The 18219-nt window shown below is 47.0% G+C and overlaps 2 protein-coding genes across 5 annotated transcripts; one reads left to right on the plus strand and one right to left on the minus strand.

Annotated features, from left to right (window-relative positions):
- Nucleotides 1-8346: 8346 nt before the first annotated feature.
- On the plus strand, nucleotides 8347-9776 carry LOC120709391 (glycine-rich RNA-binding protein 5, mitochondrial-like). Of its 3 annotated transcripts, XM_039995024.1 has the most exons (5): nucleotides 8347-8478; nucleotides 8562-8721; nucleotides 8979-9047; nucleotides 9128-9234; nucleotides 9385-9776. In XM_039995024.1, the coding sequence occupies exons 2-5, from the start codon at nucleotides 8586-8588 to the stop codon at nucleotides 9430-9432; spliced, it is 360 nt and encodes a 119-aa protein (XP_039850958.1). In that variant the 5' UTR covers nucleotides 8347-8478; nucleotides 8562-8585; the 3' UTR covers nucleotides 9433-9776. The 3 variants fall into 3 exon arrangements, with proteins under 3 accessions (XP_039850958.1, XP_039850959.1, XP_039850957.1); XM_039995025.1 differs by lacking the exon at nucleotides 8347-8478 and having other exon boundaries at nucleotides 8486-8721; nucleotides 8974-9047; nucleotides 9133-9234; XM_039995023.1 differs by lacking the exon at nucleotides 8347-8478 and having other exon boundaries at nucleotides 8486-8721.
- Nucleotides 9777-10043: 267 nt separating this feature from the next.
- LOC120709392 lies at nucleotides 10044-11054 on the minus strand. Of its 2 annotated transcripts, XR_005689658.1 has the most exons (3): nucleotides 10827-11054; nucleotides 10569-10734; nucleotides 10044-10213 (listed from the first exon to the last, which is right to left on the minus strand). XR_005689658.1 is itself a non-coding variant. In XM_039995026.1 (2 exons), the coding sequence occupies exons 1-2, from the start codon at nucleotides 10911-10913 to the stop codon at nucleotides 10636-10638; spliced, it is 186 nt and encodes a 61-aa protein (XP_039850960.1). In that variant the 5' UTR covers nucleotides 10914-11054; the 3' UTR covers nucleotides 10044-10635. The 2 variants fall into 2 exon arrangements, 1 of the variants encoding a protein (XP_039850960.1); XM_039995026.1 differs by having other exon boundaries at nucleotides 10044-10734.
- Between the last annotated feature and the right edge of the window lie 7165 nt (nucleotides 11055-18219).

Genomic DNA, 18219 nt, shown 5'->3' on the forward strand with positions numbered 1-18219 from the left:
GCTTTGAAACTTTGATAACCGAGTTCCCTTCTTGAGAATATAGCATTTGCAACCAAACACTCTAAAATATGAGATATTTGGCTTCCTTCCAATGAGCAACTTATATGGAGTCTTGTTATGAAACCTATGGCAATACAATCTATTAGAGGCATGACAAGCCGTGTTGATTGCTTCGGCCCAAAAGCTATCCGAAACATTGTATTCAGAGAGCATTGATCTTGCCATATCAATCAAGGTTCTATTTTTCCTCTCAACAAGACCATTTTATTCCGGAGTGTACTTGGTTGAGAATTCATGCTTGATTCCTTTCTCATCACACCATTCCTCAACTCTTGTGTTTCTAAATTCACTTCCATTGTCACTCCTCACTTTCTTCACCTTGAGCTCAAATTCATTTTTGGCCCTTGTGAAGAATTTCTTGAATGTGTCATATGTATCGGCCTTGTCATGAAAAAAGAAAACCCATGTATATCTTGAGTAATCATCCACTACCACAAGACAATAGCAATTCCCACCAATACTTCTATATGTTGTAGGACCAAATAAATCCATATGCAATAATTCCAATGGTCTCTCGGTTGACATGACACTCTTAGTGGGATGAGTATTTGCAACTTGCTTTCCGGCTTGACATGCACTACACAACTTATCTTTTTCAAACTTCACATTCTTCAAGCCAACTACTAAATCATGCTTCAAAAGTCGGTTGAGTTACTTCATGCCAACATGACCAAGCCTTCTATGCCATAATCAACCCAAGGATGATTCAGTGAACAAGCAAGTAGACAAGTTTGCCTCTTTGGTAGCAAAATCCACAAGATATACATCCTCATGTCTAAATCCCGTAAAGATGTAATCTTTTCCATCCAATCTAGTCACTACCACATCATTTTTAGTGAAACTACACTTATATCCAAAATCACAAAGTTGAGTGACCGCTAAGAGATTAAACTTGAGAGAATCTACCAACAATACTTTTGAAAGAGAATGATCACTTGAGATAGGAATTGTACCAACTCCTTTGACTTTGCCCCGGCTATTGTCACCAAAGATGATGTCACTATAGCCACCCACATTCTCATCTAGAGAGGAAAACATCATTGGATCTCCGGTCATGTGTTGAGTGCATCCACTATCAAGCACCCAATGTCTTCCTCCGGACTTGTAATTCACCTACAAAAAGGAGGTAACTCTTTTAGGTACCCAAACTTTCTTAGGTCCTTGAACGTTAGTGACCACGTTAGTGACCAAGACTTTTGACACCCAAATGACATTCTTTTTAGCACCATTTATAGGTATCCCAACAAATTTTGCACTAACATTGCCATTTGAATTTTTCATAAGCATGTAACTTGAATCAAAGGATATGACTTTCTTGTTGGTGCAATTCTTCTCAACATGACCAACCTTCTTGCATTTTTCACAATATGGCTTACCACTACTCTTCACAAAAGTAGTTTTGGTTTGCACAAAAGCCTTCTTCCCTTTCTTAGGAATATATCCAAACCCTTGCTTGTTCAAGGTGAACTTTTGGCTTACCCAACAATGATTAAACTTGGCTCTACTATCATAGCACTTTCTCAAATCATTAGTCAAGTAAGTAATCTCTTTCTTTAACAAATCATTTTCCATAATAAGAGATTCATTGCAAGATGGGTTATCAATTTTGGTGCAAGAAGAACTAGTAGAGCTAGAGCCACAAGATTTATCATCAATTAAATCACAACTAACACCAATGTTCAATGTTGCTTTTCTTTCATGATTAAGCAAGGTATTGTGAGCTTCCTCAAGCTTTTCATGAGTTTCTTTGAGATTCTCATGAGAAGTCTTTAGCTCCTCATAGGAATCTTGAAGAGAAGTAAACTTCAACTTCAAGTCCTTTAACTTAGCCTTTTCTTTTGTCATGAATTCATCGGCATCATTAAGCATTTCAACAAGATCATCATATGAAAGTTCATCAAGTTCACCATCTTGTTGTACCTTTGCACCACCCTTTGCCATAAGACAATGTGGTGTAGAGAAGAGTGATGGAGCCTCCTTGATGGCGATCCTGGCAACTCCCTTGGATGGCTTATCATCATCATCGGAGCTTGCATCAGAATCCCATTCAACAAAATAAGCTTGGCCATTCTTCTTTTTCTTAATGAACTTCTTCTTCTTTTCATCATTTTTCTTGTCCTTTTTCTTGTTTGGACAATTGACAATGATATGACCTACTTCACCACATTGGAAGTAAGTCTTGTCCACAAAAGGATTTTTTTCTTGATGATTGACCTCTCTTGCCAAAGTTCTTCTTGCTCATCATTCTATTGAATCTCTTGACAAAGAGGGCCATCTCCTCATCCGATTCTTCTTCTTGGCACCCACTTTCTTCTTCATTTTTGCTATCTTGAGCTTTGAATGCCACACTTTTCTTTTTCACATCAATTTCTCCACCATGAGCTTCATCTTGAGATTTCTTGAACATGTCATGGGTGAGAATTTCTCCCAATATTTGTGTGGGAGTTGCGGTCTTCACATTTGACCTTACAAGTAAGGTGTCATATCTTTCCGGAAGACATCTAAGAAACTTGTGGTTGAAATCCCCATCCGGTACCTCAAATCCAAGTCTCTTGAGGTCATTCACAATGTCATTTAGCCGGTTGAACATCTCGGCTATACTCTCATCCTTCTTCATGGTAAATTCACTAAAATTGCCCTTAAGCAAATATAACTTGGCCTCTTTCACACTTGATGTGCCCTCATTAATTTCCATGAGCTTCTTCCATATGTCATTTGCATTTGTGAGGCTCTTGACTCTATTAAATTCAGTCACATCAAGAGCACTAAAGAGCACATTAACCCCGTGATCATTTAGTATCTCATTTTCCTCATCTAGGGGTGACATTTTTGTTGAGTTCAAAATGACATATCCATCACTTACTACTCTCCATAGCTTTCTACTCATTGCTTTGAGATGAGCCGACATCCTAATCTTCCAATAATCACAATTATTCCCATCGAAGAACGGTGGCTTCCCAACATGAATCCCATTATCACTAGTCATTATTCTACTCCAAGATGGTTAAATCCGTAATTAATGGAGTACTTAGCTCTGGTACCACTTGTAGGATCAAGAACACCGACTAGAGGGGGGTGAATAGGCGGTTTAAAATTTAAAGCCAACAACACTAGAGAAATTTGATTAGTAACAAAAGAAAGCCCTATGTCATGCTATTGCTTATTTCTAGATGGGTTTGCAACCTAAGATGACAAGATACAAATCAAGCTCTAGTAAAGTAAATTGCTCAAAGTAAAAACAAGAATTAAAGTGAGCAAGAGAAGTAACCAAGCTTGACACAAGAATTTATCCCGTGGTGTCGATGACTTGCCGGTCACCCCTAATCCACGTTGAGGTGGATTCCAAGAATCAACCGCTCCTCTATCAAGAACCTCTTGATCTTGAGCTGGCTTGAATCAAGGAACTGCTCCACACCTCGATTCCACTAGGGTTGCTCTTCACCACTCCGGTGAGGTGAGCACAAGACCTCTCACAACCGAAATCGGGGCTCCTCAACAATCTCCTTGGAGGAGCTCCACGAAATCCTCTTCTCCAAGCCGTCTAGGGAGCGGCAACTCCCAAGAGTAACAAGTCGATGACGCTTGCTTGAAGTTTCCCTAGTGCCACAAAGCTCAAACTCTTGATGCAATGCACTAGGAAGCCCTCACACCCTCAAGAATGCAATCTCTAAGCAAGTGTGTGTGTGAGAGGGATGCCTTAGCTCTATGGTGTCAAGAATGCAGTCCAAATGGCCAAGAGCAACACCCAATGGCCGAGCATTGGGTATATATAGACAGCCCTTCAAAAAATAGCCGTTACACTATTTTCTGCGAAGTCGCGGACCGTCCGCGGTTCAAAAACCGGACCGTCCGCCGTTAAAAAACCAGTGAGTTAGAGTGCATTTAATGCGTGTCAGAACTAGCCGTTAAACCCAGGCGGACCGTCCGCTCCCCAGGGGCGGACCGTCCGCAGTTAAGAGATCTGACTACCCAGAGACAAACATGCTCTCTGGTACAACTTCGAATTAGTCCGCGGACCGTCCGCGCTCCAAGGGCGGACCGTCCGCAGTACACTTTTCAGCCCAAACTAGAGAAACAACCTCTCTGGTACAAATCTGAGATTAGCCGGCGGACCGTCCGCTCCCCATGGGCGGACTATCCGCCGTTCAACTTTGAAGCCCACCAGAGAGACACCCTCTCTGGTACAGTTTTGAAATATAGTGGCGGACCGTCCGCCCACCTGGGCCGGACTGTCCGCCAGCCAGCCCACCAGAGCCTCTGCAAGCTCTCTGGAATGGGCGCGGACTGTCCGCCTCTCGGGTGCGGACTATCCGCCGTTACTCAGTCAGCTCTCAAGCTTAGTCTTTTTCAAATCTTTTCAAAACGTTGTTAGCCCTCATGCATGGAACTAGTCATTTTGAGCAAAAAGGCACTAAGGACCCGTCAAACACGAGTACTCGACCCCTCTTGATAGTACGGCTATCTATCCAACAAATCCGGTCACTTTTCTTCCTCTAAACACCTTGCGACCGGTAAAATACAAAACCCCTATTTCATCCGTGCCCAAGCTTTGCTCATCATCTCCAAAAACTCCACACGTTCACAACCAAATCTCTTTCATCCGTGGATCAACCTATACTCATTATCTCAAAAGAAATCGTTAATCCATAAACCATTGTCATTAATTTCCAAAACTCGAATTAGGGGCCTAGATGCTTTCATGGGGAATGGGTTGGATCTATTCGCCATCCCTGGAGATCAAATGGGAACAAAAGAGAAATGTCACGCAGCCCCCCAACCTGGCGCGCCAACTATCGGTATCCTGACCCGGCGGTCCGGACCCAACTAGTAATGATGCTACGTGTTTCTCATCCCAGATGATTGATGCAAGAGGCAACACAGTAACGCACGGGTTTATCCTGGTTCCGGCCGCGGGGCCGTACGTCCAGCAAAGGGGTGTGCGAGAGCACTATACTGTCTTGCACCGGGGGTGCTTGTAGTAGGGGGTACAAGCGAGGCGAGAGAGGGAGGGAAGCTCCCAGGTCTCTGCTAGAGAAGGAGTTGATTGAGGCAAGTGCCAATATCGGAACTCAGAAGAGCATGTGTGCTCTGTGAGTGGTGCTAAGTGTTGTGTTCTACCGAATGGGCCGACCCCCTTAAAGGAAAGCCCGCCTCCTCCTTTTATAGACACAAGGAGGGACGGTGTACATGCACATGGGATCGTGGAAGTCGTCGTCTTCTCCCCGAATCGTGGGGGTACAGTGGTCGAGCACTGTGGGAAGTACACTGTGGGGTATGGCGCCGGGCGTGGCAGTCGTCCTGGGCATCGTCCTTGGTCTTGCGGAGATCGCGCCGGCGTCCTGGCGGCTCCAGCGGGCGGCGTGGTCGTTGCTGTGGGGGTACCATCCTCCAGGCGTGGCGTCGCGGTGTTCCGAGGGTCCTATAGGCCAGGGTCTTGTCCTGGTCAAGGCCAGAGCCGCTTCCGATGGTCGTGCCCATGCTATTCGAGGGCTCCGCAGAAGGGAGAGTATGAAGGAGGTATGGGGAGTTGACAGTATAGTGGCTGGAGCAGTGCCGAGCACGTCTTGCACTGCGTCGCAGGTTCCCACAGTGCCGCCACAGCGTCCGGAATGGCGGAGCAGTGACCGGAGTTGGCGGACGAGACTCCAGTCACAGCCACTGTGGGGAATGGCGGCCTGACGCCGTCTGACCCGGGCACTGTGGAAGAGCGGTTGGCATTTAATGCCTCTGTACGGCGGACAGGTGAGCGGAAGAGCCGTTTGTCCTTTCCATCGAGGGGTGGCCTCGAGCGAGGCGGAGATGGCTTGCCCCTCCGAGGGTAGGCTCGCTATCCTCGAGCGAAGCGGAGGCTCGGGGCGCGGTCGAGGGCTTCGGCAGGGAGCCCTCGAGCGAGGCGGAGATCACCCCGTGGGTCCGAGGGGGGTGCGGATGGGCCGTACTGCGTACGTGGGCCGCGTGTTGGGCTTTTTAAGTCATTTCCTTTCTTCCAGATTGGAAGGAGGCTGTAGGCTTTCGTGGGCCCGGTTGCCGAACACGTGTTTACGTTTTTAGGGCGATTTTAGTCTCCTGATTAGGGTGCCACTAATCATGGTACCCGACAAGTTCTAAGCCTGACATATTTGTACCAATTAATTATGCAATGAGGATATTTGTAAAATAAAAGGATATACGACAATTACAATCTTTTTCTTTATTTTGCTGATGTATACCTTCCAATTCTCTGTATACTGTTCACCTCCTCCCATCGTCTGGTTCGTGGCCGCCGGCGCTGCTGGAAGCTCTGACCCAGGTAATTATGAATGCAACATTTGAGATGGAATATGCAAGATGAAAAGAAAACTCTACTGCAAATCATGAATGATTTAAGACGAAAAGAAAAATCTACTGCTGGAAACTCTATCTGCTTTATTCTATACTGAACAATTGTTACCTATATTATTATACTAATTGTATTATTTTTATATTGGAGCATGTAGGGTTACCAAAGTATCATAGATGGCTTTGGTGAAAAATAATAGGGGTCGCACTCCACTTGCACTTGTGTTTGAAATTTCAGTTCACTATACTGAGTTCTCATTAACACATTGTGTAGGTACTGAAACAGCCATTGCATACCTGTTGAAACATTAGAAAATTGAATTAAATATGCTGCAGGTTTGCCAAGGTAGTCGAGGAGGCAGAGAGCAGTGGGATCGCAGCTGCCCGTGTTCTTGCGACAGACCGACCTAAAGATTCAATTCTATTGTGGGATGTAAATGTGTAATACACACCAGCGGGACGGGTGGATTCTTTTTTTCCCCTGCTCGGTGGATTTGGATTTTCTCATGCTATAATTCTTTCACTTTTGTGCTTGCAGTGCGCGCGAGCCTCGACGAGTATGTGGTCTACTGGTTCGGGCTAGATCATTCATCTGGCATCCCATACAGACACTGACCATCCGGCCAAGGTACCAAATTCTCAATCTTGTACAGTTGCGGTGTAGTTTGGTGTTGCCATTGAGATACATACAGATACATGCTTAGTTTTGAACTTGCAGCATATAAAAGTGCCAATATTAATCTTTTCAACCAGCTGATATATTGCAAATTGCATCATGAGACACCCACATCTAAAAGAATAGTTAGTGGAACAATATTTTCTTGATATCACAATATAGAAACTCATGATAAACAATGTTAAATTGTTGAAGATTAAATTGACTGGTTAACGTTCAAAAAATTCATGCATAATTAGGAGCCAATAGCCCCAATACGATCGTTGTTGAATTGGCTGCATCTGGTTTATGATTTAAGAGTGTGTTGTGATCTGGAACTGGAGATAGGAATTGTTTCAGGTTACCACATTGCATAGTGGATCATTGATTAGTTTGGGGACAGGAATGACCGAATAAGTCGGTTGTTGTTGAATTGGCTGCATCTGATTTATGATTTAAGAGTGTGTTGTGATCCGGAGATAGGAGCTGTATCAGGTTACCACATTGCACAGTGGACCATTGATTAGTTTGATAATATGAATGGCCGAATAAGAGAGTTTTTATTCCTTTAGTGGAGGTGGAATATACCTGTTGACCCATAAAGTTCAGAAGCTGAAACCTTTGTGTGCAAATGGCCTAAACTTAAGTGGTAGGGTGGCTAACTATTTTGTGTTGAGCATTCTGCTAGGACGATGTCGTTATTTCTTTTGGCAGATGCATGGAACCTGAAAAACTACTGAAATATAGTTGCTAATATTTCGCATGGAAACTATATGAGGAATAGGTTTGATCTGTTTAAATACTTCTTGCAGCAATTTCTGTTTTGGTACTATCACTTAGCAATACTGATTTAAGGTCTGACACAATGTATTCTGCTTTGGCAGGACCCATCCTCCTTGAACCCATGCTGCCCATCCAAATACACAATTCGCTTTGATCTGTTTAATTTTAAAACTACTATGTATATGATTCTGTGTGGATACTAATAGACCTTAAATGCCATGCCATATGTGTTCTGATAATCTTTGTATTATGCGAAATTATTTTTTTATCACCCGTAGCAACGCACTAACACACACCTAGTAGAATAAAATAATAGTAATAATAACGATGCGAGCCCCTGGTCCGACGGACGGCGGCGGAAGCGGCGCCCCCGCAGCCGCAGCCGGTACTGGTGCCGGTGCCACTGCCCGCTGCCGCCCAATTGAGGACCATGGTGCCCTCCCATCACAATTGCAAGGAATGGAATGGAATCCCCGTTGGATTGGCAGTGGCAACGAGGATCCGACTATGGCAACGAGGATCCGACTAGTACTCATTTTTGTCAGCATTGCATTGCATTTATCAGACAAGACAAATCCTCTGAACCAAATTCTCAACGCACAAAAAAAAGCATCCAAACAAACAAAGCATATGGATGGGCGGCACGGCGCTGTAATAACGAGGTTGCACTGGGTGTCAACTGCAAAAGGGGACGTTCCCGATTTGGGGATCAGATTCAGATCAGGGTTTCGTTCCTTCTTTGCAGAGCAGAGAAGAGAAGACACAAGAGATGGCACTACTGAATCGGAGAGGATGGACGACGCTGCGCTGTGCTGCGATTTCGTTCCAGTTCGGGAAGCTGTTTAATCGGACCGCCGCCGCGTCTTCATCTGGAACTGGATGCACCTCCAAACTGTTCGTCGGTGGTAAGTAAATGTAAATCCTTAGCTCTCCTTTCCCCTCCTCTCTGATAGTATATGATACGACGATGATGATTTCTCCGATTGCGGATTGCTTGCTGCTACCGGTACCTGAATCATATATACTATGACTATGACATGTAGTAATCTTCTGCCAGAGTCTAGTAGTAGTAAGTTGCTAATCGCTTAATCTTCTGCCAGAGTCTAGTAGTAGTAAGTTGCTAATCGCTGCCTTCCGTTTCTTGTACCAAATTAAAGTGCAGGTCTTTCTTACGATACTAATGAAACAGCTCTCAAGGACGCTTTCTCTCAACATGGTGCTGTTATTGCAGGTAGGTATTCTAGTAGCTTAGTGTTTCGTTTGTGTGGATCACGAGTCGTAATCTGAATGATTCTTGAATTTGCACGGCAGTGAAGGTTGTATGCCATCCAACGACGGGCAAGTCAAAAGGGTTTGGCTTTGTCACGTTTTCTTCACAAGATGAAGCAGCAAAGGCAGCGCACAAGATGGACGGTGAGGCAAGTCATCTTCTTCACTGCTATATATCTCTCTGTTGATTTTTTTTTTCTCTCAAGCGGTCAAGCCCATGCACTTTGCCTCTCTGTAGTGTAGTGTAGTGTAGTGTAGTGTAGCTAACACACATTTGTACTGCAATAATTGTTGAACAGGTGCTTGATGGGAGGAATATTCGGGTGCACTACTCAAACACTGGATGATCTGCCACTGCTTATGTTAAGTCCAGCCTACAAATAGACAGTCTGCTGATTTTTCAGCACAGCATCAGCACAAGGTTCCCTGAGCTGAGTTGTTCCTCACTTTATTTTGAGACTTAAAAGATCGCAGGACCACCTCATCTTTAAACCGTTTTCTTTCACTGGCACGATTGCATGAACATGTAACAGTGATATTCCTAGATCAGCATGCGCTAGTTTAGGCCTCAGGCCCTATTTAGTTCGCGAAATTGTTTGAGTTTTGACACTGTAGTACTTTCGTTATTATTTGGCAATTAATATCCAATTATGAACTAATTAGATTTAAAAGATTTGTCTCGTGCTAATCAGTTAGACTGTGTCATTAGTTATTTTTTTCAACTTACATTATTGTTCCATGCATGTGTCAAAAAATTTGATGTGACGGGTACTGTAAATTTTTTTTAGAAACTAAACAGGGCCTTCAGTGTCACCAATAACACACTTGGATATCCGCCAACATCCTCGAGCTAGCGACCAGATCATGGAGCAACAGCCTATCTTCTCAGGCGGCCTTCAACAATTCAGAGATGCCTGTAAAGCAAAACGGTACCACAAGAGCTAGAGCTCCATGCAGATAACTCAACATTCAGTTGTTGACAGTAACAACAATTCACACATAATTGAGAATCATAAGCAGCACTAGCAGGTAGCAAGTCATTCACTAGCCTTGTTTTTTATTTTCCCGGTGCATGTACTAACTCAGAAACAGCAGCTGTTGTGAGAGCCAGCTATAGTAGAATGCTAGGGGTGTGTTTAGATGAAACGCAAAAAAAAATTGCGACGGAATCTTACTAATTTGAAGTACTAAATGAAGTCTATTTACAAAACTTTTTGCACATACGTGTTGTAAATCGCGAGACGAATCTAATGATGCTAATTAATTCATGATTAATTAATAATTAGCGAATGGTTACTGTAATATCACTGTTGCAAATCATGGATTATATAGACTCATTAGATTCGTCTCGCGATTTACAGCCCATCCATGTTAAAAGTTTTATAAATAGACTTCATTTAGTACTCCATACATATGTCGAAATATTTGATGTGATATTTTTTGCGTTTACGGGGTTTATAGAGTGGGAACTAAACATGGCTAGATAAGGTAGCAGAGGTTCAACAGACAGACTGACAACCCCTAATCTGGCGCATCCGGTGGTAAAATTGCTAGGTAGAGGAGGAATCCAAGGAGGAAGAGGCGTCGGAGGCGTCTGCGCCAAACTTGTGCTTGAAGGCTTCCTGGCGCTGCATCCACATCATGTGGCCCTGATGCCGAGGAAGTGGAATTTTTGGATTAGGAATCGGAGGCGGATGGGCGATTGAATTGAAGGCAAATTTCTCGATAGGAAGCTAGGTACCTGCAGCGCGGCTGCCCATGCGACGAGGAAGGAGGCCACCCAGAAGCGCTTCTCCTTCACCAGCTTGGACAGATCTACCGCCGCCATCGAGGGGGGATTGGATTGGACTGGGCGCCTGTACCTTACCCTACCTTCCCTTCCCTTCCCTTGGTTGAGGTCTTGAGGTTGAGGGCGACGACGACCATAGAGGAGGAGGATGTGCTCTTCTACGGTCCACGGGCCAGGCTTGCCCTCGTGACGCGGGTCGGGCCTTTGTTCACGTTTTCTGTTTATAGTTGTCCATTCGAGTCGCCCGGCCCGGCACGGACCCAGGCTGGCCCGGGCACAACTTGATCGTGCCTGGCCGGGCACGAGGAGGCAATTGGGACGTGTTGTGCCGCCCGGTGTGCTGGGGAGCCTAGGCACAAGCCTACGGGCCGTTTTCGTGTCGGGGCCAGCCCATGAAACACGGCCGCAAAAACGTGCCCAAGTTGACCCATGGCCTGTTGTTTCATCCAACATTTCACCAACTTCACATTTCATTTTACATTAAAAAAATGGACAGAAAAAATCACAATCACACATAATTACAATCACAATCACACAAGCAACCAAATAATCAAAAGTGCACCCCTTCATAATATTAAGTTCATAACAGTGGTGTTGGATGAATTATAGATCTGTTTTAACACTTGATCTATGTGATCAAGTGTAGGTGCTTCATTAAAAATCTTCCAAGATAAAACTCACCCTTGTGAGAAACCCTAAGAAAGAAAAAAGAGTACAATCCAGATCTATAATTCAAGCTCATTTGTTCATTACATTACATCACATAATGAGTTTATTACAAGAATGATCAATAGAGGCACACTCTCTCTCACAAATGCAATCATGTAATGATCAATGATGCAATGCAATCTTGGTTCTTGCAATTTTGCTTCCCATTTCCCAAAAGCTCAAAATGCCATCACTTGTTCACTAGACAGACGGCGCAGACCCAGTGATTATAGTTGTCCATTCGGGCCGCCTGGCCCGGCCCGACACGGACCCGAGCTGGCTCAGTCACGACTTGATTGGGCCTGGCCTGGCACGAGGAGGCAATCGAGCCGTGCCGTGCCATCCGGCGTGCTGGGGTGGCGGCCCGGGCACAAGCCTACGGTCCCATTTCATGCCGGGTCAGCCCATGAAGCACAGCCGCGAGAACATGCCCGAGTCGGCCCACGTCCTGTTGTTTCATCCAACACTTCACCAACTCCACATTTCATTTTACATTCAACAATGGACAGAAAAAAACACAATCACAATCACACAAGCAACCAAATAATCAAAAGTGCACCCCTTCATAATATTAAGTTCATAACAGGGGTGTTGCATGAATTATAGATCTGTTTTAACACTTGATCTATGTGATCAAGTGTAGCTGCCTCATTAAAAACCTTCCTAGGTAAAACTCACCCTTGTGAGAAACTCTAAGAAGAAAAAAAATAGTACATACCAGATCTATAATTCAAGTTCAATTGTTCGTTACATTACATCACATAATGAGTTCATTACAAGAATGATCAATAGAGGCACATGCTCTCTCACACATATGCAATCATGCAATGATCAATGATGCAATGCAATCTTGGTTCTTGCAGTTTTGCTTGCCATTTCCCAAAAGCTCAAAATGCCATCACTTGTTTCATACCAAACTTGGTTTCATACTTGTTAAAAAGTCTGTACATTTCAATTCTTACCTCATTGAAGTAGTTGGAATAATCAGTTCCAATGGCCTGAGAAAGAAGCCGAAGAACATTATGAAAACCTCTCATTTTGGCTCTAGAATCCAAAATAAAAGCAAAGGAATACAAAAGAGGTATGGCGTGCCAGTACTTGAGGAACTTTAGTTTCATACGAATAACAATGTTCATTAGCAATGGATGAGTCTCTTTGGCATGTAAACGACCAGCAACGTCAAGAATGTGGTGCAGCATCAAAGGACTGGTTGGATAGCAAACACCAGATAAAGCAACAGTTGAATCATAAAACAGTTCAAGAAACTCCATAATCTTCTCAGCAACAGCCCAATGACCATCACTGAGTAGTGGCTCACCATTAACCAAAACATAATTAGCACCAATAAAGATAGAGAAGGTGGATCTTTATGGTATAAGGTGCTTCAACATGATATAAGTAGAATTCCACCTCACATCCATATCCAAAACAAATTTTCGAGGGGTTACCCCCCTTAACAATGCAAAAGTTATGAAATTCAGCAATACGTTGGTTTGAAGAGTTCAAATAAGAAATTTCAGTCCTAAAGGCCTCAAGATAAGACTTGATTTTCTTCAAACCAGACTTGACAATAAGGTTTATAATGTGCCAAGTACAGCACTGGTGCAAGAGACCACGCATTGTTCTCTCTCTGCCAAGTGGTTCAAAGTCAGGGCCAAGTTAACCAAGAAATTTGGGAATAAGACTTGCCATGGCAGAAGTATTTGAAGAAGCATCAAGTGTGACAGAAAATACCTTATACTTCAAACCAAACTCAGTAAGCACAGTCTCAACACGTTCACATTATACTTCAAAACAATGCCTCGCCGCCAGATGCCAGCTCATCCTCATCGTCGCCGGGGAGCCCACATGCTCTGAGGTCATCGTTGATGGTGTACTCTTCCATGTCATCCATCACGACGACCCCTCGGCTCCGTTCCTCAATGACGCGCGGCCCCGCGCCGCGCCACAACAGCCAGCGGCAGCACAAGACCTGCAGCAATGACCCATGAAGGGGGATTAGGGGGAAGGGAACTCATGATTCAAGATCCAAGAACACGAACAAGACAATCGATAAGTCGAGATCTAGATCGAAGAACTAGGGTTAGGGTTACCTGCGTAGCCGGAGCCCGAAGGCGAAGAAAGATGAGAGGGGTAAGGCCGACGGCGGCGAGATGTGTGCATGTGGAGGAGAGGACAGGGGACAGGAGGGTGGTCGGAATCGGAGTCGGCAGAGGGTCGACCATTAGGGGGAGGGGGCAGCGGGCCTTTACCGGGCCGCCCTGCTCCTCCAGTGCCGGGTTGGGTCGCCCGGCGTGCTGGGGTGGCGGCCCAATCCCGACACTACCTAGCGGACCGGGCTAGCCCGGGCCCGAATTAGCACGGCCTGTGCCGGGCTTGGGCCGGGCCCAAAAACCTGGCTTTCGGGTGGGCTTGCGGGCTGCGGGCCAAATGGAAATCTATAGTTCAGGGGTTCTTATATCATTGTATGAAATATAATTCTTTTTTTATATAAAACTAGTTGAGCACGTATTTAAGTTTTCTTCCATCAAACAACGATGCCATTTATTTTCCTTTCAAAAATAATACACATCATTTTTTCCTTTCATATACAAAGATGTCAATTTTTATCTTCCAAAACAAATAATGACACGGGTATAAGAGGTGGGTATAGAAAATTGCTGGTGTAAAAAGTATTAAGATTTTGATGGAAAATATTGACGAAACCAATCTTCTCCTGCTTTTCGTCAAACCTTTTGGCCTGTGTCGGGTATCAATATTATGGATCCCCGAGGAATGGGGATTAACAGATAAGCAGCCTATTTATCAAAGGTGCATTAGCCGCAACCAAGCAGATTGGTGCCACCGAAAGGAGTCCGTTTTGCCCGACCTAAGGCCAGAACTCCAACTCACCTGACCAAAGGCGGGAGCTCCACCTCCCCCGATCGATGTCCCACCAAAGGAAGTGTGCCTGACCAGAAAATGGGCCACCACAACCCGTGCCGCGAGGGCTGACAAGCGGCGTGGGATGGTAGGTGATAAGACGTGCCCTGACGCAGCAAACATCCCTGTCGTATCCTACAGCGGGTAGGAGCAGGGTAGGGCGTGCCGCTGTATGGCAAGGACACCCCCGCAAACCGCGAGACAAGGTGTGCCCGCCCGTGGAGGAGGAGGACGGCAAGGCGACCCCACGGAGAGTTGACTCCTCTCTCTCTCTCTCTCGTGTGCGTCGGGCCCTTCCTTTACATATAAAAAGGAGGAGACGGACCCGAGGGGGGTTGGGGGGGCTAGGAGATTTCTCACACCCACACACACACCAACACAATCCTCTGGCCTAGACGCCGCAGGTCTCTGCCCGACCAGAGCTCCCCGACCGTCCCGATCAGACGCTACATTAGCAAATCCATGCTCACGATAGAGACTTGGGACATCGATCCCCCTCTCGCTCATTTGTAACCCCTTACTGCAAAACTGATGCATGATACACAAGCTGTGGCGAACTGTACGTAGGGTATTACGCATCCTGACGACCCAAACCAGTATAATTCTTGTGTCTTCGTGCATACCGTCCGTCCCTAAACACACAGTCCACGAGAATCACTAGTCGGTGGTAAAAAAACACCGACAACCTGACAAGTGGAGCATCTATGAGGGGTACGGTGGACCTAATCTTGGTGATCGATGATCGAGAGAGAAAAAAAAAGATTTCGACCCAACAATAACTTGCCACTGGTAAACAGTAATAGCAGATTTGTGCATACTCCACACATATATATATTTCTTTCTCGAGACCAAGAAAACAGATTATATATAGGGAAAAGTCTATTTTACAACATCGAACTGGTCCAGAAGTCCGTTCTTCAACCTCCTACTACGAAACTGGGTAACCTAGGCCCTCGAACTGTCAAAACCGTCCGAATCACCCCCTCGAGCACTGTAGCAAGCTGTTTTGAAGGTGGTTTTGCACACGTGGCACGCGGGGCCCACAAGTCAGTCCATGTCAGCACCTCCCTCATTTCTTCCCTCTCAATGACAAGTGGGTCCCACTGGCACCTCCTCCCTCCCTCCCTTCCTCAGCCATGGAGGCGTAGGCCGAGCTCACCCCGCCGCCCCACCCGGCCACCTCGCCCCGGCACCTCGCGCCCCAGCGGCGCGGGCCCGTTGCCTCCTCTCCCTCTACACCAGCGGCGGCCCCCGCGCGTGCCGCCTGCGCCTCCTCCGCGGCCTCCTCCCTTGTCTCCCTCACGCCCGCTCCTTCCATCGCACTGCCGCCCGCTCCCTCCGCTCGCACAGCCGCCTGCTCCCTCCGCCGCCGCCCGCTCCATCGCACCGCTGCCCACTCCCTCCGCCGCCGCCGCCACCCGCTCACACCGCCGCCCGCTACCTCCGCCGCCGCCCGCTCCCTCCGCCACCGCCACTGCCCGCTCCCTCCGCCGCGCCTCCCGCGCGTTGCGCCGCCACGCGGAAGGAGCCACCTCCCGCCGCCGCCACCGACGCTCGCTTCCTCCTCCTCCGCCGCCGCCGCCCGCTCGCACCGCCGCCCGCTCTGTCGGCGGCGTAATCGCGCCCGTGGTCCGCGTCCTCGACGCGGGCGCTGGGAGCGCGGCGGCCAAGGAGCGGGCGGCGCGGGTGCTCTGCAAGCGGCGGCGGAGGAGGGAGCGGGCGGCGGTGTGACGGAGCGGGCGGCGGCGGAGGGAGCGGGCGGCGGTGCGAGCGGAGGGGAGGGGCAGGCAGAAAGGAGGAGGGAGTGGGTCCCACCTGGCAGTGTGGAACGGTGTGATGACGTGTACTGCCATGTGGCCCCATGATGCCACGTCACAAAACAGCCCTAGGAAACCGCTTGCTACAGTACTTAGGGTTGTATTTCGGACGGTTTTGATAGTTCGAGGACCTTGGTTACCCGGTTTCGTAGTTCGGGGTTCAATTTCGGACGACCCGACAAGTTCAAGGTCTAAAAATAGACTTTTCCCTTATATTGTAACACCCGTATTTTCAAATTAGGAACCTAAGTAAATTTGATTAGGTTTATTGTAGGCTCGATAAGGTTTCATCTAATTTATCTTGAATTTAAAGCATTTATCGCGAGCTTAAATAAATTATTTAGCCATAAAATAAATATAAGGAAAATAGGTGTGTGCATTTCATGCTGGTTTGCATCTTTATTTGCTTGTTGTTCAATTTAAATTCAAATCTTTGAGTTGAATTTAAATTGAAAGTGTTTGCATCGTTTTGGAAAATAGAAAACCATTTCTTCCTCAATCTCTCTTTCAGCACATCCCTCACCTTTTCTCTTTTTCAATTCCCGCGGCCCAGAAACCACTGCCGCCGGCCCGTTTCCCCGCTCCCGGCCCGTTCCGGCCCAGCGCCCCCTCCCCCCTCCCTGTCTCGCTGCCAAGGGGGTCCCGCCTGTCGGGCGCGTCTTCCTCCCCGACCGAGCCGGACTCTGGCTCGAGTCCGACCCGGCCACGCGCGCCGCCGCGCCCCCCTCGGGCCCGCACGCCCAGGCGCCTCGCCCGCCCCTATAAAAGCAACCCCGCGCGCACCCCTGGAACCCCAAACCGGAGTCGCAGCCGCCGTTTTCGCAAAGACCTAGCTTCCGCGCCGCCGCCATTGTTGGAGCTTGGAGCTCCAAGTCGCGTCGCCGTTCCTTAGCCTCCCGTCGACTTTTTCTCCGCGCCGAAGCTTCGCGTCGAGGTGAGGGAGCTCTCCAGCTCCGTTTTTCTTCTCCCTCTCGCTCTGTTCGCTCGCTTTAGCTCACCGGCGCCGCCGCTCCGCCATGCGCCGCCGCACGCCCGCTCCGCTCGCCTATGTCCCGCACAAGCCCCGCCATTGAGTTCGCGAACACGCGAGCTCGCTAACCATGCAACCCGCACTCGAGGAGAGCCCCGGATGGCCGTTTTGGCCTACTCCGGCCATCCCGCCGCCGCGCGCCGCCGCTAAGCTCGCCGCCGGCCGTTTACCGCCGCCGCCGTTCGCTCCAAAGAACCCTAGCCGCTGGATCTAAATCGCACGGTCCAGATTAGATTGGATCCGAGTCAACTAAGTAGAAACCGGTCAACCATGGTCTTTTTGCACTTAAGCCCCTCTGTTTTTCCAAATTTAACCCGCAGTCCACTTCTGTTGAAAGATATTTATAAAACAGCCCCTGTTTTTATGTTTTAGCCCCTGCGTATAAGGTTTAATTACGTTTCAGCCCTTAGATCTTGTTTTAGCCTTAACTTTCTCGTTTTAGATCCGTTTTCGATGATTTTTACGCTCACGCGATCGTTGCATCGAGTAGAATAGTTTAGTAACCTCTTTTTGTACTGTTTTTGTTGTTTGGTGTACTGTTTCTTATTGTTTGTACTTGTTTGCTTGCATGTGCGTGTGTGATGCGTTAGACGATCCGCAGTTCGAGGAGCAGCAGCAAGATCAAGGCTTCGGAGGACCGGATCAGCAGCAGTTTGAGGAAGGCAAGTGGATCCTTGACCATATTTTTGACCCATGAAATTACCAAAACTATCACATTTACTTTTATGTTCATGCATGTGTCTATAATATGATGGGAACCGAGTTAAGGACATACCTAGTATTGCTTACCATATTCCTTGATCAACTTGGGTTTAATTTCATGTTGGGTAGCTATGCTAGTTGCTTTACCTTGGATATGGGTGGATAA

The sequence above is a fragment of the Panicum virgatum genome, chromosome 5K (genome assembly GCF_016808335.1).
Source record: "Panicum virgatum strain AP13 chromosome 5K, P.virgatum_v5, whole genome shotgun sequence".
In the NCBI taxonomy this organism is placed as follows: Eukaryota; Viridiplantae; Streptophyta; class Magnoliopsida; order Poales; family Poaceae; genus Panicum; species Panicum virgatum.

Coding starts and splice junctions, on each gene's coding strand:
- LOC120709391 (XM_039995024.1), top strand. CDS start 8,586: ATGGCACTACTGAATCGGAGAGGATGGACGACGCTGCGCTGTGCTGCG. Junction 8,722..8,978: donor CTCCAAACTGTTCGTCGGTG/GTAAGTAAATGT, acceptor ATTAAAGTGCAG/GTCTTTCTTACGATACTAAT. Junction 9,048..9,127: donor ACATGGTGCTGTTATTGCAG/GTAGGTATTCTA, acceptor TTTGCACGGCAG/TGAAGGTTGTATGCCATCCA.
- LOC120709392 (XM_039995026.1), bottom strand. CDS start 10,913: ATGGCGGCGGTAGATCTGTCCAAGCTGGTGAAGGAGAAGCGCTTCTGG. Junction 10,735..10,826: donor CATGGGCAGCCGCGCTGCAG/GTACCTAGCTTC, acceptor CCTCGGCATCAG/GGCCACATGATGTGGATGCA.